At 43.4% G+C, this 20606-nt stretch overlaps 1 protein-coding gene across 2 annotated transcripts in view; it reads right to left on the reverse strand.

Moving 5' to 3' along the window:
• The window catches only part of ARL15 (ARF like GTPase 15), a 234887-nt gene extending 215897 nt beyond the window's left edge, over window positions 1-18990 (reverse strand). The window contains exons 1-2 of one of the 2 annotated variants that reach the window (XM_075021768.1): window positions 18628-18990; window positions 4062-4118 (exon numbers count right to left, since the gene is read on the reverse strand). In XM_075021768.1, the coding sequence (XP_074877869.1) occupies window positions 4062-4118; window positions 18628-18639 (69 nt within the window). In that variant the 5' untranslated portion in view covers window positions 18640-18990. The remainder of the gene's footprint in view (window positions 1-4061; window positions 4119-18627) is intronic. The other variant, XM_075021769.1, reaches the window with a different exon arrangement.
• Window positions 18991-20606: the final 1616 nt, after the last annotated feature.

Genomic DNA, 20606 nt, shown 5'->3' on the forward strand with positions numbered 1-20606 from the left:
AAGCAGCAAACAGTTGAGAAGAAAAAAGTCTCAAAGCCTAGTACAGCATATGAGAGAACCTTCCAGAGAAAATGTGTAGGCATACGATCATGCACACCATTTCTGAGTTGAGTCCGAAGTATCTATAAAGGCAGCAAACACACCATTATAAAAGACAACAAACTTTGGATTATTTTTCCTCTGAGGTTCATGTAGGTTGAACTCTCCATCATTATTTTATTACGATTTTTACCTGGCTAAGAAAATTAAATCAGAAACAGAAAGGAAGTTAATGATAATATAATCATAGAATCATAGAATCCTTTAGGTTGAAAAAGACCTTCAAGATCATTGAGTCCAACCATTAACCATGCCCACTAAAGCATGTCCTGAAGTACCCTGTCCACTCGCTTTTTGAACATCTCCAGGGATGGTGACTCAACCACTTCCTTTGGCAGCCCATTCCAATGTCTGACAACCCTCTCAGTAAAAAAATTTCTCCTAATATCTAACCTAAATCTCCCTTGCCTCAACTTGAGGCCATTTCCTCTCATCCCATCTCCAGCCACCTGACAGAAGAGACCAGCACCCACCTCACTACAACCCCCCTTCAGGTAGTTGTAGAGAGTGATAAGGTCTCCCCTCAGCCTCCTCTTTTCTAGACTAAACAGCCCCAGCTCCCTCAGCCACTCTTCATGAGACTTGTGCTCCAGGCCCCTCACCAGCTTGGTTGCCCTTCTCTGGACATGCTCCAGCACCTCCATGTCTTTCCTGTAGTGAGGGGCCCAAAACTGAACACAGCACTCGAGGGGCGGCCTCACCAGTGCCCAGTACAGGGGAACAACCACCTCCCTGCTCCTGCTGCCCACACCATTTCTGATACAGGCCAGGATGCCGTTGGCCTTCTTGCCCACCTGGGCACACTGCTGCCTCATATTCAGCCGGCTGTCAACCAACACCCCCAGGTCCTTTTCCACCAGGCAGCTTTCCAGCCACTCTTCCCCAAGCCTGTGGCACTGCATGGGGTTGTTGTGACCCAAGTGCAGGACCCAGCACTTGGCCTTGTTGAACTTCATACAATTGGCCTCAGCCCATTGATCCAGCCTGTCCAGATCCCTCTGTAGAGCCTCCCTACCCTCAAGCAGATCGACCCTTCCTCCCAACGTGGTGTCGTCTGCAATGATAAGCTTTCCTACAAGCTGTCATATGCTTAAAATCTCCACAGTCATGAAGATTCAAGAAGCAATTTATCTGCCTGTTCCCACACTTCCAGTTGATGCATCTGACTCAGACACTTGTATGGTGGAAGAAGAAGAAATGTGTCTGAAAAGACTGGTACTTCTGCCAGAAGGTACTAGCTGTGTAAAACACACAGAGGAAATGGAGTTTTATGTTGGCTAGTTGGCTGGTTTTTTAATCCCAAAAGTTTTCACTTAAGTTTATAATAATATTTTCATTTTAGGATACACATCATTCAACTTCAGCTCCTTACAAGTATCTATAGTTTTTATATTAATCACCTTTGCTTCTCTACTCCCCCCTTTGAGGGTATACACTTCTAAGTAATCTCATCTGGTTTAATTCCCCAAAATGGTCATCACATCTCCTCCTGTGCTCTTGCAAAGATCTATGTTTTTCCGAGCTCAAGATAACAAAGCTTCAACCTCTTAGTCATGGTAGCTGAAGGCGGCATGGCTCTTTTGCCACAGATAACTATATAAACCCTTCCTCCATCTCATAATCCACACAGGCCTGAAAAGCAGGAAGCCTATTTAATGGAGTAGTACAGCTAAAGTAATGGGTGCTCAGGAGTGTTACTGATAAGCAGCTTGATAACAGACCAACAATTGAGATGTCTGTAGTCCAAAGGACTAAGAGCCTTTGTAAGATACTTGCAGCACTGTACAAAGAGGACCGAGGATGTGCAGAACAGGAAGTGTCCAAGTAATACAGTACAAACTGAAGACATGGTACTGGTAAGGACTGTCATTTGAGAGACTGCTTAGCTTTTGGATAAAAATCAATCAATTAACAACAAAAAAAATCTATTAAATCTGAAAAACAGCATGCAGTAGAAAGCACACAATACAAGATATAAGGAATTAATTAAATGGGAAATATGAATTGGAGTTCTGTGGTTTGCTTCTTGACATCAGTAGGTAGCACCATACTTGGTAGCTGCCAGAGTGCTCGCATACCTAAGCAACAAATCCAGTGACTGAGTTACATGACAGAGCATGAGCAGTGCAGAGGGAGAACTATCAGACTGCATTGCTGCATAGCTCTCACTTCAGCAGGCCTCCACCTTTACTCTGACACCAAAGCTGTCCAAACCCACTCTGCAGTCAGATCACCTGAAACCCTCCTTTCCAATGACAGGCATTCCTATATAAGCAAGTACTCTCAGCACCTAACATTTTCCTAAAGGAACTATTTTAGCCCTCAAATGCACCTTACATGGGATGCATGTCCTCCCTCTACACTGTGGCCACAACAGTGCACCTCTGGATGCTCTGAAGTCTAGTCATCATCCTCTTCACCTTCCTCCCTTAAGTACCAGCAGTCAATAAAATCAGTTCCTTCCATCATTTTCATAAATGAAGCTAGCTCTTTATATTTTGTAATTTAAAATGTTTGATGAAATTAAATATTAGCTGCCCAAAAGGTCACAATGAGGTATCAGTTACTCAACTATCACTATAACTGCAGCTACCACAACTTTGAGTGCACTACAGTATATGCACCACACTTACCTATTTTAAACTAAACCAGAACGAATTATTGTCAGAGGCTATATTTTGCTATACATTATAACTGCTTATACCCAATTCTGCACTACACAACATTTATACTTGGACATCCTCTCAAATTAATTTGGACAGCTTACTACAGCCTTCTAAAGAGCTGGCAGATGGCTTGTATACCTTGCAGCCATTAAAACCTCATACTGTAACCCTCTCTGATCCTTCAAGATAAGCATACTCTTATCACATAGGCATTTAGAGAAAGAAAGTCTTCCTAAGGAACTTAAAATACCACAGGAAAATATGCCTTTGACTTTGCAAGTAGCAGTTTCCTTCATGAGAATTTTGTCCATATTGCCCAAATCTGTTATTTTCTATCATTTAGAAAATAGTCTTTTAGATGTTGAAAACAAAATGCACGCAAATGGCACAGGAAAAAAATTCAAGCAGATATTAAACCCTACATGGAACCAAATTCTGAGAATAAAAGCAAATGTTAAGCTTTGCAATTCTGTCCTCAGGTAAGACTTACTGGTGGTACATAGTCCTCACAGTTGTTCAAAAGTAACCTACTTTCGACTGTACAGCCTAACAGAACAGGAAGTGGTATGTGCCAGGCTTCCTCCTGAAAAGTATTTTAACAGTAGGAGCAGCACTCCCACTCCAAAAGCTCCAGGATTTGAAGCATGATTTGAGCAAGTGTCTTATACACTCTGCTTACACAATGTTAAACAATTAAGCAGAGCTTACACAATGAATTTCTATGAAACACACCATTCATTTAACTGTTATCATTAATTGGAATGTCTGGGAGCAGCAAAAAGAGTAACAGCATATTTGGAACATATGTTTGAAGTAAACCTCATGTATCTTTTATATAACTTAATTAACGTTTGGGAAGTTTAACGTAACAGCATTTGGAAAATATTAAGGCACTCCAGACAGTATGTGCATTTAGCTAACATGCTTTAATATATGACATTACTCAAACATCATGGATATTTAAAAGCAAATGTATACAAACCCTCCAGCAATTACATTAGGCTAGAATTCTCAGCAGCTGATACATATGAATTCTAAATTTTCTTATAGCTTAAGAGGTTGGCTGAATTCTTCTTTACCTTTTTAATTAAGAAGTGGAAAATACATTCTCTGTCCTGGTATAACTAACTCTTTGACAAGACAAAACCATGCTGTAGTCTGTTTATGCAAACTAATATGACAAATCCCTTTTCCTAACTGCACTGCTTAATCCTGATCCCAAAAAACTAACTTCTTTTCACTCAAATGGCATTAACACTAACAAAAATTATTTAGTTAGTTGGAACATTGCCTTACCGTGTAAATGCCAATTCTACAAACAGCAAATGAGAGCTGGATACATTCAGACATAGTCTAAAGAAATTAAAATAAAGACATTACCAAGAATGCTATTTATTAAGAATTAGTTTTTCTTCCCATCTCTCCCCTCTCCCCTGAAAGAAACACCTCATGGTATATTACTTTTTCTTCTGTAAGGCCGTATTAAACACAGTGAGAAAAATGCCATATAAATTCAGATTATGCAGATACCTACCTTTCATATGGAAGGAGCTACCAACACCATTACACCTACTAATTCAGTATTTCATTATAGGCCTCAAATTACCTAATGCTCCCCAAAATGCCTGTACAGAACATTAACATTTTGCATGCAAGCTTTCAGTCCCATCTACCCTGGTTTAAAAACAACCTGCAAGAGACATTTTAATAGAGCAATGTGCTTTTTGGCTTCTTAATGGACTGTAAAGAGCTTCGATGTTTAGATACTATAGTCCTTCTCTCCTTGTATCATTGTTCAAATTCTCTTCCTCTATATATCAAAATAATGCATGTAATTTGATGTTCCCACATTTCTGAAGTCATACTCCTTTAGTTTTCTGAGATTTTCATGTTCAAAATAGAACTCTCTACTGTCTTGAATATTTTATTTTCTCTGCTCTTACAGCTGTGAATAATCATATTAAAAGTTTTTACCCTCAACTCACTCAACTTCCAATATGTTGTGGTGCCACAATTCTATGTCTTCTGCAGTCACCCAGAGAGGCTGAGGATGGACTATGAATTTCTGATGAAACAGATGAAAAACACCTTCTTTAAATAGCATAAAGAAGCCAGAAAATAAATGCAATTCCCTAACACCAAAATAAAACCTATTGTAGGCCTGCCATTTTTTTTATACAGTCAGGTACAATAAACCAGGTTTATAATCATTTATTCAGAAGAGAAATTGAAGAATTACTTTAAGTAAGGTATCTGAGAAGTCACTGTAGGCAAAAATTAAAGCAATCAAGTGGAACATTTTTACTATATGTTTAACAAGTTCAGACATCATCTGCATGTATTTTAAGATGTTGAAGGTGAAGTGCTGAATGCTACAGACTTTAAACAGTATCAGTGAAAACTTTTTTCTTCTGGCCTCTGCTTTCTAACCTCCACCCCCCCACCCCCCCACCCCCCAAAAAAACCCACAACTGAATTACCCATTCAATTAGAACTGTGACTTCAAAAATTAAAAGAGCAGCTCTTATGAATTATAAGTAATAAAAAAATGTTTACCAACATTTTTCTTCTTCTGTAACTGTCACATTTAAATTTTAAACAAACAGTATTTCACTGTGTCTGAAAGTCAAAAAGCACAGCACAAAAACCTGAAAGTAAACTTCAACAGCATGCTTAATTTTCTTTTCTTACTGGAAGCAATCTAGAATATTATAACTGACAAGGAAATGCTGCTTCAAAACACCATTTAAATTGCCAGGGTATTTTTCTTTCTTCTTTTTTTTTTTTTTTCCCAGCTTTCAGAACAAACATCCAATTCTATGACTTGTGCTCTGAGTTTCCCACAGAAGAAAAGTCACAGAAAAATAGGAATAGAACTGACTTTGAGAAATCCTATGTTACAGAAAGTGGTGGGGTGGGGTTATAAACCATACCCAGACCCCTCCTGACAGTATTTGCAGACCTTGTTCCAAAGGTTCCAGGGATGGATGACTTCCCCAAGCAATCTAGCCTAGTGCTTCATTACCCTCCCTACTAGAAAGTTTCCTAATGTTTAACTTGAGTCTACTGCTGTTTAAGTCCATACTTAAACACAGGGTGATATAGTGATTTGTATTTTCAGTATTGTGACAGATTCTATGTTGATGGTAGACACAATTTTATATACAAAGTAAAAGATTATTTCACATGGCAAGGGAAGTAAAGATGCAGCAGCAGCAAACCATTAGCTTCTCAATGTATATAGTTTGCTTTTATTCTAGACAAGCACAGCATTATAAATTGTCTTCCTTTTTTAATTTTTGTTCAGTACTTCCAGGCTATACATTCATGGGAGAACTAAGTTGCAGTTCAAATTCCCCAGCTAGTGCCTGTGGACACTTGCTTCAGTAGAAAAAAGCAAGCTACATCTGTGTTACCTTGCTCATCTGTTGTTGGATTTGCTACTATTAATGTTTTGAAATCAACAAGCTATTAAAAGGCATGAATTCTAAAATCTTCTCCCCCTTCTACTGTCACATACAGTACCAGTGAATGCTTCCCCTATGCATTCCCCAATGAAATGTTAAGCGAATCCCTTCCCCAAGCCTCCAAGAAAATGCTTATGATCTGCAGTCTATAGTGTTAAAAAAGCTCATTAATTCCAATGCTGTTCTTAGCTTCTCTCTTATATCCAGCCCTCCCCCCAAAAAAAATTTACATTCCCCCCAATATTATTCCAGTTTAATCACTGAAAAACCATCAAGAACTTATATAAATAATTAGATGTTTAGTGATACTATCCTACAGACTATCACTCTGATCACTGAATTACAACATATATGATAATCTGCTGCTACAATGGGGAATTTATTCTTGATACTTTTAATCATTCATTACTTTGGTTTTGCAACTTATTTTGGACCATACAATCAGGGAACAAAACAATTGTTGGAGAATTTGCATTTAATTTACTTACAGTTTATTGTTGCTTTCTGTAAGGATTTTACATGGTAAGCATGAAAGTAAAAGAAAAAAGTCATGTAAAAATATACCTACAAAGATTACAAAAGAAAGATACCTTGTTTGATACAATTCTACAAAGACTTATTCTTAACACAAGTCACTTAACATGCCTAAAGTGAGAAAAGCAGTCATCAGATCAAATATGTCAAACAACACAAGCATGCATCTCTGCCAATAGGCATTCTTCTGCTTATGCAAAGGGTCATCTCACAAACATTAAATAATTTCTCCAGCTGGAAACTAAACTCAGGGCTAACTGACATATTTGCCCCAAACTCTGTTATTTTAATCATATGTTGTAAAAACATGACTCTTCATAATGACTTAGAAAGATGTCTGCCTTGCAGCTGTGCAACCTTTCATTCACAACAAGCATTTGTCTGTCCAGTTTTTCAAGCATTCAGCTATTGATACAAATATTAGTACAAAATAATTTCCGTATTTGGTGTTTAAAGCAAAACAAAAAACCTCATACAGCTCTGACAGACACACAGTGGTCTGCAACTGCACAGATTTGTTGGTTTAATATCTATATCTTCAGCAAATACAAAATTAAATTCCTACCCTAATATTTACAAGAGAGCAAATTTTGAAGAGATTAATTAGGGCATGTTCTGCAACTGATCACTTCAAAGCTGCAATCACCGAGTTAAAAGCACTAGTTTCAAGAACCTTGGTGGGCAAAAGGAGAGGAGGGATCCTAATCAGCTGCTCAGAAATGGCACGTAAGGCTCGACGCCTTACACAGAACTGCAGGAGCTGGGTATCCTCAATTCTGCCAACCAACAGAAATACTCACCTTGACCTCAGCTTGTTTCGCCATAATCCTAAATAAATTACAGCACTGAGTATAGTTCCAAAACCACAAAACTACACAGCAAGATGAGAGAAGGAAGTTGTTGGGTTTCTTCTGGTGATATGTTTCTTTAGTAAAATAAAGATTAAGATGTCCTCCTGCTCATTTATAAAGAAGTGGTCCACCCCAGTAATCACTTGGAATTACTGGACCTTCCAGGCAAAAGCTTTTCTGCTTCCATTCTTATCTGCAACTTCTTCAGTGCATAAGAAATGTGAAAATTAGCAATACAAGTGTAAACAATAGGCAGATTTTAAGGTACCTATATGTATGGAGCCTGAAAGAAATTCTCAGTGCTTATGTGTTTTAAAGGACGTGTAGGTACCCAAAATCACACACAACTATGCTACAGTACAGGTAGCAGGAACTTTGACCAGAACTGCTGTTTGCTAAGCCTGTGTACTGAGCTCCAAGTAGTAAATAACCCAAAGGCTCCTTTTTCTGCACAAGACGTCATAGACCTCTAGCACATTCCATTAATAACATTTCTAATTTAAACTCCCCAAATTCTTTTTTAATACAGTTCTCAGGATAAAAGACACACGAAATATTTTCATATTCTCCTTTAATGATGATAATTAGATTTTTAAAATACCAACCTTCTTGTACATAATCATTAGAAAAATAATTCTGAGTTTAGAGACTAGAAGAAACCTGATGCTGATAGAAAGGCAATGATATGTGAACAGGAAGTAGGACTGGATCCAAGAACTCTCGTCATCATAAAAAGTAATCAAGTGGATGCACCAGAGAACAATGCTCTCCCCTCTTTTCAGTAACATTCTCACTAGAACAGTTTTCCACAACTGTTTCCCAGACTGCAACGGTTCTGACAGAAAAAGATGCAGATTAGCCAACGAAAAATTAATAGCTGCAGGAACAGCATAGACATTTGTCAAGAACTCTGTACCTTTTCTCCAGTCTTGGTGAAACCTGAAATTATGCAAGTTTCTAGGTAAGAATAAAGCACTGCGAGAAGGGATCACTCACTGTAGAGTGCATCATCACTCTGCACTCTACACAGGATGTCAATTCAGTTTCAAGTTCACTCAGTGTTGTGGGCCTTACATATAAAGTCATAAATTGTTTAGGATACAAATGTTGGAAGGCCAATAGCCTCTGCTCGTATGTCAAGGCAGCAGCTCCAAGCAGAAGGAACACTTTAGCTACATATCCCTGGAGCAGATTAAGTATCTTCATAAATCCCTCTGAATAAAAAGTCTCACCTGTGCAGTCAATGCAATTCTGCTTACACTGGGGAGTGCTCCTGGACACTATCCAGAGTACCTCCATTTTCTAACTGAAGTCTCCTGTTCTGGAACTAGATCTAGCTGTCCACTCAATGAGGAGGGATGGAGGTTTTTAGCACACAGCATAAGCACCAGGACATACAGGGAATCACAGCTCATGGACACATCCTCAGGTTCCAGCAATCCCAGCTTCAGGATCTCTACAAACCTATCATCGCATCTGAACATCATGTTTAATACTCCCCTGCAATGGACCTGTCTTCCAAGACACTGTACAAATTCACACTCTACTCATTTTGGCCTCCCTAACATTACTGCACAAGTGAGACACAGAATTCAACTATACTCACGGGAAAAAAAAGTTCCTGGATTGTAACTGTCATCGAGTTCTTCTATTGGGAGAAATTACTTATTGCCTATTTACCCTCCCTTTATGATTTCAAACATGCCTATAATATTGACTCCTCACACCATTCAGCTGTCTCTTCTTCAGATTGAAGGGCTATAACTATTTAATCCCTCCTTGTATGGAAGCAATTGTTCTTTTACAATTACTGTGTCACCCTTCTCTGTATCTTCTTTGGTTTTACAATACTCTTGCTTGAGATGGTACAGCCAGAAATGTAGGATTTAAGACAATAGCAAACTGTACATTTAAGCAGTGTAAAAATGAGATTTCTCCTTCTTTTTCCTTCTTAATACTCTGAACTTGTTGACAGACATTGGGGTTGAGATGACATTTTAAAGAAGGATCCTCTATTTTAGGGCCTATCCATGCATCTGTATTGCATGTGACTTCTGCTATAAATATATGCAACTTTGCATTTACCAACACTGAATTTCATCTGCCATTTTATTACCAATATCAAGAAGGGTACTATGATTTTTTTCCCAGGTTCAATGTGCACTCTTAATATTTGTCTCTGCATCAGCCCATCCAAAGCATATGCAGTTTATACAACTAAACACAAACACTAAATTCCCTTGTAATGTCTGCATTCTCCCTCTTATTCACTGCCACAGCAGCTCTATCGATGCTCATTTATGAAACTATTGACAGTTTACAGAACGATTACTTCATTTTTAATTGCTTCAAAGTTTGTCATCTCTATTAGAGGCAAACTCATATAAAGGAAGACTAGGCAGTAGTTGCTGTAAAAGCTAACAAAACATAGAAAACAGATGCTTCTTCCATCCAAAACCTCCAAGTCATAACAAGAAAAAAAAAACAAGTCTGTAAACTCACTTCCCCCATATCAACAGTTCCTACTGGCTCTTGGATGTCATCTTGCTTCCCCAGACTCTCCAATGTCAAAAACTACTGTGGTCCTGTGAACAAATTTTTCTTCTACTGCTCCACCAAAACATATACCATAAAAGCAAAGCATTGTACAAAGATTCATATTCTTCTTGCTGTTTGTCCTTAAAAGCAACAAAGCTGCAGGGCAGACTGCATCTAAACATAAAGAGGACCCGTCAGCTAGACTTCCTGCTTTGTGTGTCTTCCTCAGACAGCAGGAAGCTACTTACACCCTCGTGTTGGCAACTGCAATAGTCACCTTATCAGGGCTGCCAGCAAGACAAAAGAAAAGTTCTGTACTCTGAAGAGCTCCAACATGAGATGAGCCAACCTCTTATTCAATTGCAAATACCTTATTTATGTCCCCAAGGACTTTTATACGGTCAGACAGTTTGCACTTCAGAAAGTTTTGCTGCACACACAGTGAAAAAAGCAAAATCAAAATACTACAGAGTATTATGAGCCAAAACCCAAACAATCACAAGATTTTAAGTACTGCATATGTTTTTCTCCTTATGGCTTTACAGCTGTTCAGGCCCACATTAGTGCTTTTAAGTTTGAAACAAAAAATACTACTTTTGTTAATGGAAAGCTGATATCCTCACATAATCACAAAACTTCAGAACTCAGTTTAAGAGAATAAACATCACAAACTGGCAGTATTAAAAGACACGAGCTGATGATACTGACAACAAGCCAAAAATGGTAATGAGCATGGGGTATTAGGAGGAATATTCTGTCCTTACTAAATGCAGATTTTCTCACTTATTAAAAGCTTGCATTTCTAACCTTTTGTGAATTCATCACCATGTCGCCTCAAGCTTGGAGGTCTGACTGAAGAATTCAGGAGCAGCACACTGCAGAGCAACAGGGGGCCCAACACATACCAAACCTGGGACTAATTCACAAGGACATTATTGGGCTGTTTGTAACAAACACAGACTAGCACATTTTCAGAAACTGGGACACTTTTTTTGATGTAATAACATCTACCACTCTAATGCAATCCTCATCACAGAAAGGGCAAAATGGCAAACTAATTTGATTTTAAACGTGCCAATTCACTTGTTTCTTCAGTGCATGTATCTGAAGAGACTGAAATTTCTGGTGCGCAATACCCCTGTGACTTCACAGAATCTTGTGCTGGAAATTATAATCACATTAAGGCATTCTTTTGTGTTCCCAAGGAAGCTGTATCAAGTTACACTGTAACAGCCACCTTTGAATCAAACTTTACCTGGGGAATGCAATAATGCTTCCTATTGCAAGATGAGCAAACGCAGCATTTATCTTCTGCACAGGAATTCTACACTTCTGCTCGCTGATCTACGTTGAGTCAATTAACTTCCAGTTAGTTAAGTCATCAATATTTTTATTGCCTTTTCTATATGGCTGATTACATCTTTCATTCAGCAAAAACTGTTTGCAATACTGGCTGGGTATATTCTACCAAGAAGGAGGATTTGTTTTCTAGACCACCCCTCTTCCAGGTCTTCAGCCAGATCAGGTTCTTGATATCCCAAACTTACTTAAATCAGAAGCATGCTCATTCAGGTGAGGTCATCCCCCAGAATTTATTCCATTTGCCATTCCCAGCTGATTTAGATTTGAATGTTACACTTCATAGAGCTGAATTAGCAACAAGAACCTAGCCACAATAACTTCTTTGGGAGAGGGTCTCAAAAATTTGTTTGGGGTTTCTTCCTACCTTGCTATGCTGATGCAGAAAGTAATCAAAAGCAACAGCACTCTCATTTCCAGATTAAGTGACCCTGGCTATGTATACTATACCAAGTAGTGCAACATAGCAAGAACTGATGCTGAAGATCAAGCATTCGTACCACGTACTTCAAGCTTTTTACTTCAGACCAGTTCTGATCTGGTCCTGTGGACTGAAAACCCATTAGTTGAGTGCATCTACCAATCTGGTTTCATCTGAAAAATATCAGGTTCCTGTGATCTGTGTTCACTCTGCAATGCAAACCTACGTACAGTAAGTACAGCTGACTAAGATTCACTTCAAAAATTAACATCTGATCCAAACCACTAATACAGTTGCATGCACCCTGTACACTAGTTGATCTTACACCTGTTAGTTGCCTTCTTTCCTGCGTTCATCTCTATTTTGAAACCTCATCAGATCCCTGTTAGACCCCTCATCCTTGTGCCTAATCAGCTTCCCAAACTGAAGGAGGGATAGTATCTTAAGATACAAGCCTTTGTGCTCTACAGAGGGTGTAAAATTTCAAGGATGTTATAGCTGATAGATGAGTCAACAGACAGCCCCAATAAGCCTTATCATTACATGACAAAAGACAAAATTCATATCATGAGAGGGATGTTCAGCAAAGATAAGAGGGCGAGGCTACATAAACCTTTGTTGCTCATATTGCAGGTGCTGTATCAAAAATCTGCTTCAGAGGAAAAATCCAGGGTTCCTAGTATGGACCTTCCCCCATCTTTCTGTATTCAAAGAACAGCAGCTACTGGTTTACAAAGGTGCTGTGAAGTAAGACCCTAACCTTCAAACAGTTGCCTCCATAATGCCACTTGTAGTATGAGAAAGAATGTTTTCTATGGCCTGCAGATACTAAACGATGGAACAGGCAACAGCAATGGAAAGACAGGATCTGAAGTAGATCAGAACCATGAAGTGATCATGATCTATCCTGTATTACCACTTTCTACACCTAACTTATCCAATTAAATTAAAGGGTCCAACTAAATAAAAGGGAAGGTCTTAAAGGTAAGCTGTCCATGAAAGAAAAGTGGCTCAGAAACATTTTTTTTTTCTTTTAACATCACCTAATGTGTTTAAGAATACCACAGCTTGGTATATGCAGCTTTCCCCAGTCAAGGAAGACTTTGCCTGAACACTAACTATCCAGAACTTGAGGTCAAGACCATTCAGACACCAATAAACTCTGGAGTCACTTCAAGGCCTATTCACCTAAAATTTGAAAAATTAGTTCAACTTACTCAAAAAATAAATTTTAGCTTCTGTGTGCATGCATATTTTGCATTTGCAATACTCATGTTCATGCTTAAGTTTTAAGGAAAAAAAAACAATCACTGAAGTTGATATGGTTGTTCACGTAAGAAGTGTTATCTTCCATTTCAAATTGGAATATATGCTTCATTACCTGCCCAAGAAACATTCTTATACACAACTAAGATACTACATAGTATAGGATACAATTTAAAATTTAAGGATAAGCAATCATATTAAAAATGCTAAATACACAAAATTAAACAGGTTATTAAATGTATCTTACAAAGTCTCAGGGCAATATAAGACCTCTTCTTTTTTTGTGAAGTCACACATTCAAATTCCTACATCACCCTCTAAAGTAGCTTTTACAAGAAGCTCTACACAGATCAAGCTGATACATTGAAGGGTTGCATGCAAGATCCTTGTCTAGGACAGAGGATACCACTGAAAAAGTATATTGTGAAAGTCTACACAGCAGCTTAAAATTTGCATTGCAAGTATCACATATGAAAAACCGAAACATCGCTATTGTTTCCCCGCAAGTTCTCCAAACAAAAATTTTAAGCTTGGTCACATGCCATGCTTTTCACAAGATGCATCATGCTGCAATTTCTTAAATTAAGCATAGTCTACTGAACATAGGCCAGCCAACACAAGTCTATATATATACACTATAATCCTTCCAGACACAATGCAGCAACAATGAGCAGAAGAAGGTTGCAGATACACCACAGGATTATGCAGTCACAAAAACCTACAAATCTACATGGATGCAGCTGTGTTTCCATAGCATGTTTTAAAGGAGTTAACTTCAATACAAGGAGAATAAACTGTATAAGTAAAAGGTGCCTCTAAATGAGTGAAAATGGGTTCTTTTCTAGAGGTTGAACCTGGTTTAGCTATGTTGATTAAAAAAAAAAAAAAAGACAAAAAAAACATACCACTCCTAACACTGTAATTATATCAATACAAAAATAAAACAGGGACCAGGCTCAAGAGCCTCTTCTAGCTATTCCATATACAAAGACTAGTGCTACTCCTCTGTTAGAATGCACAATCGGAGCAGAGCACCACAGAAGATACTCTTCTAATACCAGTGCTTTATCAGATGGCATTAGCCATAGATCAAAGATCACACTGTAAGCAGGAGAGGTCCTACACAGGTTGTGGGTATCTACCCATACAAGCTTCAGGGCTATAGTCCAAGCTGGCTACAACTGACTGGGCTTTGAGCAGGTTTTGAACATTTTCAATAACCTGCTGATATTAACAGGTCCTGCAGATGTTCGGTATTTCTTGGGATCAGCTGTTTAAGGGAGAAGAACATCTCCATGAATGTAGGCCCTACCCAGGAAAAATCAGGAAAAAAACATTCCTACGCAAGTCTGGGAAGAGCTATCTGAGGGGTACACTCCTCATCAAGAGGGAATGACTCCGGAGTCCGTGCTGCAGCAAACCTGACCTCAGTTATCCTAGCCTCCTTCCGCTAAACTCTCTCATTCATTCAGCCCCACTGCTAACCAAAACTTTGTCTAATGCTCTGTCAAGGGAGTACTGCAACCAGAAACACTTGCATCCTTAGCCCTGCTGTCTGCTTCACACTATAGGCAGAGAAAACCTCACTGCCTGCAGGCTGCAATACAGGTGCCCAGCTGCGGTGGGTTGACCCTGGCTGGATGCCAGGTGCCCACCAAGGCCACTCTATCACTCCCTGCCTCAGCTGGACAGGGGAGAGAAAATATAACAAAAGGCTCATGAGTTGAGATAAGGACAGGGAGAGATCACTCACTAGTTACCATCATGGGCAAAAAAGACTCGACTTGGGGAAAATTAATTACCAATCAACCAGAGCAGGGTAATGAGAAATAAAACCAAATCTTAAAACACCTTTCCCCCACCCCTCCCTTCTTCCCGGGTTCAACTTCACTCGCAATTTTCTCTACCTCCTCCCCGCAAGTGGCGCAGGGGGATGGGGAATGGGCTTTGTGGTCAGTTCATCACACCTTGTCTCTGCTGCTCCTTCCTCCTCAGTGGAAGGACTCCTCACTCTTCCTCTTCTCCAGCATGGGGTCCCTCCCATGGGAGACAGTCCTCCATGAACTTCTCCAGCACAAGTCTTTCCCACAGGCTGCAGTTCTCATGAACTGCTCCAGCATGGATCTCTTTCACGTCGTGCAGTCCTTCAGGCACAGACTGCTCCAGTGTGGGTCCCCCGCAGGGTCACAAGTCCTGCCAGAAAACCTGCTCCAGCGTGAGTTCCTCTCCATGGGGCCACAGATCCTGCCAGGACCCTGCTCCAGCGTGGGGTTCCCACGGCGTCACAGCCTCCTTTGGGCATCCACTTGCTCTGGCATGGGGTCCTCCAGGGGCTGCAGGTGGATATCTGCTCCACCGTGGACCTCCCTGGGCTGCAGGGGGACAGCCTGCCTCACCAGGGTCTTCCCCACGGGCTGCAGGGGAATCTCTGCTCCGGTGCCTGGAGCACCTCCTCCCCCTCCTTCTTCACTGCCCTTGGTATCTGCAGGGTTGTTTCTCTCACATGTTCTCACTCCTCTCTCCAGCTGCAGTTCCTGTTGCCGCAGCAACTTTTTTTTCCCTTCTTAAATCTGTTATCCCAGAGGTGCTACCACCGCCGCTGATGGACTCGGCCTTGGTCAGCAGCAGGTCCATCTTGGAGCCGGCTGGCATTGGCTCTGTCAGACATGGGGGAAGCTTCTAGCAGCTTCTCACAGAAGCCACCCCTGTACCCCACCCCTGCTAACAAAACCTTGCCACGCAAGCCCAATACACCAACATGAGGAACCAGCAGATTCTGCTTAAGTTTTGAAGACCACATACGTGCAAGATCCCAACATAAATGCATAAAACACAAAATTCCTTAACATGTACAGCTTCTTGCTACTGCTGTTATGAAAATAATGAGGTCATCGTTCTACATCTACAGGTTAACATCCATATTGTAACTGCAAGTCTTGCATAAATAAAGAGCAGGCCCATCTCTACACTAGGGCACCTGTGGCAACAGCTTGGTCCTCCAGGCTGAAAGTGGCTTGTAGACAACTCGTTGCCTAACTCACCATCATCAATTCTTTTTGTCAGAACAGACTTTCTAAGGTGCTTGAACCCGCTGTTCATTACCAAGAAGAGCCATTCCATTTACCACCATTAACAGACAAAGGCGAAGGAGGACCAATCTCCTGCATGTGGTGAAGATGAGGGCTGGAAGGGGAAGTCCTCCACACAAATGCACAAGAAAATATTTGAACTGCAAAACAGAAGTGTTTTCTTTTCAAGTTATACACAGATGCAAAAATTTTAAACTTTCTTATTTTTTTTCTTCTTCGCTTTAAAAGAGTTGATGCCAGTTGCAGCAAGTACTCCAAAGATCAAGGGACTCCTACTGTATGAGAAGTATGGAAACCCCAGCAACAAGTACTGGTCAGTGACAGATGAAGGCATCTTGGACTGTTCTGAAGCATCAGTGGACCTGCATCCTGTTTAAACTATTATCCCCAACCCCTGGCTTTCACCACTTATAAAAAATAACTTGGCTGATCTCTAACAACTTCTACATCAAAAGAATCCTTTAAGTTTCATATGGCACTATAACATGCACTGTGAGATCGATGAGACCTTGAGAAAGTCTGTCTTCAGAGATACTCCTGTATAAGAAACATTAGGCAAAACTTGCATGAACACTCAGGATATTGTTATCCTGAAGATTCACTTTTTTTAGAAATGGCACCAAAGGTGGCCACACAACAGAAAAGAGGAAAAGGATGAACTGGAGAAAAAGAGTAAGGAAAAAAAAAACAACGTTGAGCTATTTAATCCTCTCGCCCCTTTAGTTAATACAAAAACATGCTCTCAGTTTCCAAGTCTTATTAAATTTATTGTTCTCAGAGTGGCTGGCCTTCCATACAACAGCCTGTAGCAGTCACAAAGGTTAATGCAAGCATTTCTAAAAGTACAGGATGGCCAGTTTCATCTGGATATAAGTTTATAAAGGAAAAAAATCTAAGAAACAGCTCCAGGCTCTCAAGGAGCTACAAGGCTGTACTTGGCACACAGCAAGTTTATTATCAGTATTTCATTAACTAGGTTGTTAAAGAGAAGTCTACCTACCATTTCTACTGCACAGGTCTCATTTTCTATTCTCTCTCAGTTATGTGAATTCAGGAAGGAAAGCCTAAAACATTTTCTTTTGGTATAAAGCTGAGTAACCAAAAATAAATCTAAGCTACAAGGACAGAACAATAGTATTTAATTAAATATTTAATGTATTTCTGGTTTAGTTGATTTCATTGTCAGAGAAGGGAAAGTCATCCACTGCATGCAGCTCTCATCTCTATACAGCAAATCCTCAAATCAATTCGCTAGAAAGAGTATCTCCAGAGATTCTGTTGACTGGTTGATGAACCTCCCTTGAAAGCCTACACCCATGCGCATCTCACGTGAAGACCTCCGAAAGGCCAAGTCAAGTTTCTGACTCCCAAATACTTCCTGACTGGTCACACCAAACACCAACAGCGAACACAGACGGCCAGAAGAGACCTACTCCTTATCACCGTAGCAGACCCTTCGCAGCACTTCAGGAGGAAGGAGGGGGCACAATTTACAGGCTAGCGGGCAAAGAAACAGAACTCGAGTGATGGGATGTGCCCGTTACGCTCTCCCGCTGTTAGGCTGAAAAGACCAGGTAAGCAGGCACTGTACTAAAACAAAGTCACCAGCTCATTACCTAGCCGTGCCACAGGGTTTGCTTGCCGAGCGTACGTCAGGGACTCCGGACACCAACCGCGACCCCAGCCTGAAGTGCGCGCCTGCGATACGATCTCTCGCAGGCGAATAAAGCCAATATTCATTAAATAGCAATAAAGCTTACCCCCGAATACCAGCTGCCTGCGCGCAGGGCTGATCCCGCCCAGGTTGACAATTTAGTTCATTCAAGCGTAACCTAAGCTCATGCATTTAGGAAAAAAACAGCGACCCGGGTCACGGCTTTAGCAATCTAATAGCGGCCAAATGAGCGGGGCCGCCGCACGCTTCAGCGGAACCCTGCCGGTTTATCGCCCTTTAACAGCCCGGCGGGCCGGAGGAAGGCAGTGCGGCCGGCCCCCGGCTGCCCGCCGGCCCCCGGCTGCCCGCCGGCCCCCGGCTGCCCGCCGGCCCCCGGCTGCCCGCCGGCCCCCGGCTGCCCGCCGGCCCCCGGCTGCCCGCCGGCCCCCGGCTGCCCGCCGGCCCCCGGCTGCCCGCCGGCCCCCGGCTGCCCGCCGGCCCCCGGCTGCCCGCCGGCCCCCGGCTGCCCGCCGGCCCCCGGCTGCCCGCCGGCCCTGCCCGCGCCCACCGCCCCCCCCGCCCCCACCCTCCCGCCGCCTCAGCCGCGGCGCCCTCGGTAAGATGTCCGACGGGCCGCCAGCGGCGGCGGCGGGGGGGCGTCCCGCTCCCGCCGGGGGACCTACCAGGTAATCCATGTACCGGGTGGCGCCGGGCGCCGCGCTGCCGAGGAGGTCTCCGGGGCCGCGGGCGCTCGCCCGGCTGACAGCGGCGCCGGGCTACCGGGAGCCCCGCCGCCAAAGGGGAGCGGCGCTTCCTGCCGCCGCCCCGCCGGCCTCGGCGGCGCGGGGGGGGTCGGCCGCCGCCGCAAGGTGCAGGGCTGGGGGAGGCCTGGCGGCCGCCGCCGCCCCGAGGGCCTGCGGAGGGTCCGGGGGCGCCGGCGCTGCCCCGCCGGCGCTGTCAGAGCCGCCCGTTGCTGCCGCTGCCGCCGCCGCCCGCACCTCAGCGCGCCGCAGCGGCCCTGCGCCCGGGGGGGGGGGGGGGGGGGGGAGGCGGGGCGGCGGGCGGGGGGGAGGGGCGCGCGGCGGCGGGGCGCGCGGCGGGGGGCGGCCGCGGCGCAGCCAACCCCAGCCCGGCGCCCGCAGCGCCCCAGCGCTCGCCAGCAGCGAGAGTCCCCGCTCGCCCCGCCCGACTGCGCCGTCAGCTGATCGCACACGTGGGGCGCGAGGAGGACGCTCTTAAAGGCGTACGCGCCCGCGCGGGAGCTTCGGTGGGGGCCGCCGGTTCTCCGTCCGCCCCGCCCCGCCTTGCCTTCTGCTCCAGCCCTGGGAAGGCGGCCGGGGCTTCGCCCCCAGGCGGGTGCGTTGCCTGGTCAGTGGGGCCCTCCCCTGGGGGGCGGTGAGGTGAGCGAGGGTCGGAGCCGGCTGCGCTGCGCTGCCCGGCCGGAGGAGGAGCGGGGCGAGGCCGCGGGGTCCAGCCGGCGGCCGAGCGGCGGGAGCTCCTGCGCCCTGCGCTCCGACTCCGGGGCACACGGCAGGAGAGCACCCGGCCGGGGGGCGGGGGGGGACGGACGTCTCCGGGCAGGGCTCGTTCTGCGTGGCTGAAGGCTCCGTCGCTTGCCGGGGGCCGGGGGGGGGCCGAGGCCCCGCGGGCGGGCGGGCGGTGGCTGAGGGAGCTGGCTGGGAGCGGAGGGGCTCCTCACCCCGGGTTTGGAAATGCTTCCTTATTCCCGACGGGCAGGGACAGGAGCTTCGCTACTAACCTCAGTAGAAACAAGCCGTTGTCGGGAGGGACAGGAGCAGCTAAACCACATTCAGCAGAACCTCTGAGTAAACTTATTTCTGGGAAATTTGATGTAGGCAGGTGAGCAGTGTATATCTTCCTTATTCCTGTATCATGATTCCCTCAGCCACCTGTGAAAGCAACACTCACGCCTTGCTCTGCAAGCTGACATCTGACCCGTAGGCTTTTCCACAAATTTGTAATGTTAGCGGTAACAGCTGTCTTGCTGGAGACATAGAAGGAAACTTCTCAACGTGACTGTGGGCTAGGAAGGCTGGAAAGGCAGTATCAAGTGAGATAATTAAAAAAAAAAAAAAAAAAAACAAACCACACAACCCCTGGTGTAATAAAAAGGATTGCAAAAGCAGGTAAGGAGCAAAGAGGAAAGAAGGGGTAAGTGAGGATCCAAGAGCAAATGGGAGTGCGTATTTGTAAGAATATTAGTAAGCAGTTGGCCTAGATCTAGTAAACTGGGGTGGGGGATGGGCGATTGCAATTGCTGCTCTGGTTTTTGTAATGAGTTGGCGCCTGTCGCTAACAGGCTCAGTTACAGCATCCAGCCAGTGTCGGAGAGTGTCTGTAAGGTGTTCCCCCTGTCTGCCCAAAAAGCAGGTAGTTCTTGTCAATGGTTAATTCATTTTTCTCATGTGTGTAGTCTAGAAAAAACTTGCTTCCTTTGACCCTCCTTACTTTGGGAATCAATGTCAAATACAGCTGCATAGCAGGTTAAATTTAGTTCAGATGAGTACAAATGGATTTGTTTACCTTGAATCATTAAGAAATTTTCTAATTTTAGTAGTTTAATAGCAAAGGGGTGGAAGGAGGGATACAGGCTTGGCCCTTCCTGCTATTCAGTATTCTGACATTTCTGTATAGTCACAGC

This window comes from Buteo buteo, chromosome Z, assembly GCF_964188355.1.
Source record: "Buteo buteo chromosome Z, bButBut1.hap1.1, whole genome shotgun sequence".
NCBI classification, from domain to species: domain Eukaryota; kingdom Metazoa; phylum Chordata; class Aves; order Accipitriformes; family Accipitridae; genus Buteo; species Buteo buteo.